Below are 2,574 nucleotides of genomic sequence, written 5' to 3' on the forward strand. Positions count from 1 at the left end.
TTTAATCTCAAATTAAAATATATATTTATAGTATACGTATTGACAATCTAATCACAGTCATCTAATCTCACAGGATGTTCTAAGGGTATTATCGACTTTTTTTCTACGTCTCTGGATAGCGCTTTTCTCATATCTGAAAAATACAAATTATCGTTATTAAATTAAATTCAAATATTACAACAAAAAAAATATGAGACAATAAAACAAATTTTACCATATGCATCTTCATCTGGGTCTCCTGAATAGTACTCCAACACGGTACGATAAACTGTATATCCAAGACTCTTGTACATAGATATGGCCACTGTGTTGCTGACTCGAACATAAAGATCAACAAACCACGCGTCTTTCCTAAAATAAAATAATACATATATATAATTATTATTTATTAATTACATTACTTATAAAATAATAACTTTTTTACTTTTCAGATATTTCTTCAAGCCAATTCATTAAGAAGCCAGCTACCCCCAGTCTACGGTATTCTGGAGCGACAGTTAATGCCGTTACATGACCATGCCAGTTGTCGAGTTGTCCTTCAGCTTTGCCCATAACTAAAATAATACAGTTTTAATAAATATTAGCTTTGATGTGGAACGAATACATTATTTAGACCTTCAAACAACTAATAAATAATGAAGAAAAATAAATATTTGTAATTAATATCAAAATAAATTTGTGTAAAGGAATATTGAAGAACAAGTTAATATTTAATTTATTGTTTCATATAGATAGAAAGTAATAGAAGTAATGCCCCTCCGTCCGGTTTATCAGTCGCACTTAAATTAAATGTGACCTTAGGTAAACTTTTCATGTCAGTCACAAACTGTATTATGTGACTGGGGTAAATTTTTACCCCGCGAAACCTATATAAAATAGTAAAAAATTGTACTGCAGTATATTACTTACTATAACCCATTATTTCTCCAGTAGGTGATTCTGCAACTTGGAAGTACTCAGGCCAATGAGCTAAATATTGCATGTAAAAAGGTATTGCATACTATATAGTGAAAACTAAAGTCAAGGAATGGTATTTGATTTTTTTTTTTTAAATATAATTTATTTTACTATAAACTCATATAAAGCCCATATAAACCTGAAGATAGGACGAGCCAATATTAATAGATCTATTCCATGTTAGATTTATGCAACATATTGGGATTTTAGATGTACTTATTGGTTAATATTTTATAGCAAGTCACATTTAAATTAGTATCATATCTCAGAGATTATCAGATATGAAAAATACTTATGCCTCATGGCCAACAAAAAAATCAAAAGTATTATCTTTATTTAAATAACGTTTAAAAAATAATAATAGCAATAATAAAAACAAAAGGATACGGTTTCTGTAAGAGTGTCTAAATTGCTGAAAAAAGAATAAAACATTAATAAAATAACACTAAATTAATAAAAAAATTCAAAAGATCACTTCATATTAGTTTGACTTATATTTAAAACAAAAAAATTCAAAAAAGCAACTAAAACAAGAAAAAAGTGTGAGGTTAAATTGTGTATTATTTTATGTTAAAAACCCTTATTTTTAAAACTAAAATTGATAATTTCATTAAAAGATTAGGCAAATAATGTGAAAATGATAATAATTCAATGATGCTCAGGAAATATGTGCTAAGTCTAAAATTAAAAATTTAAAGTACAAAAATGTATACAGTATAACAACTGATCAAATTGTTGTACGACTTGGATAATTTTAACCAAAAAAAAAAAACCTGATTTTTTTTTTAATCTAGGTATGAAAAACTCATTTTTGATATAAGTAAAACAATTTTTCTGACGAACATCAAATAACATAAAAAATAAACTAAGCATAAGTTGATAAAATATACTCATTTATAATATCGAGGAGAACGAGTGGATAAGATTGTAATGTACAGGGTTATACAGGGTTATGTACAGGGTAATGTACACTGTCATAGCCTTTTTTTATTGTACAAGAAGTCGACTAATGGAAAGGAGCCGCTATCCTCCTCTACCGCGACAGATAAAAGAACTGTCTCAAAAACAAGCAAAATCATCACTGCCTCCTCTTCTGAGGAGACAGCGATGGTCTATTATGGGTAGCTTAAGTTTTAATCAGAAATATTAAGTATATTTTCTTGTAACAAACAAATATAATTATGTAAATAAATATCGAACATTGGCTTCAAATACTTACACATTATTAAATTTAAATAAATCGTCACAACTGAAAGGTCGTAAAGTAGTCATCTTACGATTTTTTTTACAAAATCTTCAATAGACGAAACGATTTTATGTAAGTTATCCGAATGCAAATTGATCACAGAATTACAAGTAATAAGTAAGGCTCGCAGCTTGTAGCCTGTAGGTATATTAAATTATCCAAGGATTGTTATCACCAGACACCAATGTTATCAAAGACCAACTAGTTTTGGTTAGCACAAGAACAATGTGTAGCAACTGTAAAGCAAGAGCATCTTTCATCTTTGCTCATGGTCTTTGAATATTGCTTTGCATTTTAAATTTTGGAGTAAAAATATTTTTGAATCTTGCGAAAAAAAATTGCATTATATTTTACAGTACTTGCATAGTTGC

The 2,574-nt window shown here is 28.2% G+C and overlaps 1 protein-coding gene across 1 annotated transcript; it reads right to left on the reverse strand.

The window, feature by feature from the left end:
* LOC126840547 (N-alpha-acetyltransferase 20) lies at positions 1-2,373 on the reverse strand. The gene is made up of 6 exons (XM_050576376.1): positions 2,177-2,373; positions 1,345-1,369; positions 910-1,000; positions 425-554; positions 215-351; positions 1-133 (listed from the first exon to the last, which is right to left on the reverse strand). The coding sequence occupies exons 1-6, from the start codon at positions 2,227-2,229 to the stop codon at positions 48-50; spliced, it is 522 nt and encodes a 173-aa protein (XP_050432333.1). The 5' UTR covers positions 2,230-2,373; the 3' UTR covers positions 1-47.
* Between the last annotated feature and the right edge of the window lie 201 nt (positions 2,374-2,574).

Source organism: Adelges cooleyi, unplaced genomic scaffold (genome assembly GCF_023614345.1).
Source record: "Adelges cooleyi isolate 19-005CV unplaced genomic scaffold, UGA_ACOO_1.1 ACOO_flye_CR_arks_rails_tigmint_CR_PRNA_376, whole genome shotgun sequence".
Lineage (NCBI taxonomy): Eukaryota > Metazoa > Arthropoda > Insecta > Hemiptera > Adelgidae > Adelges > Adelges cooleyi.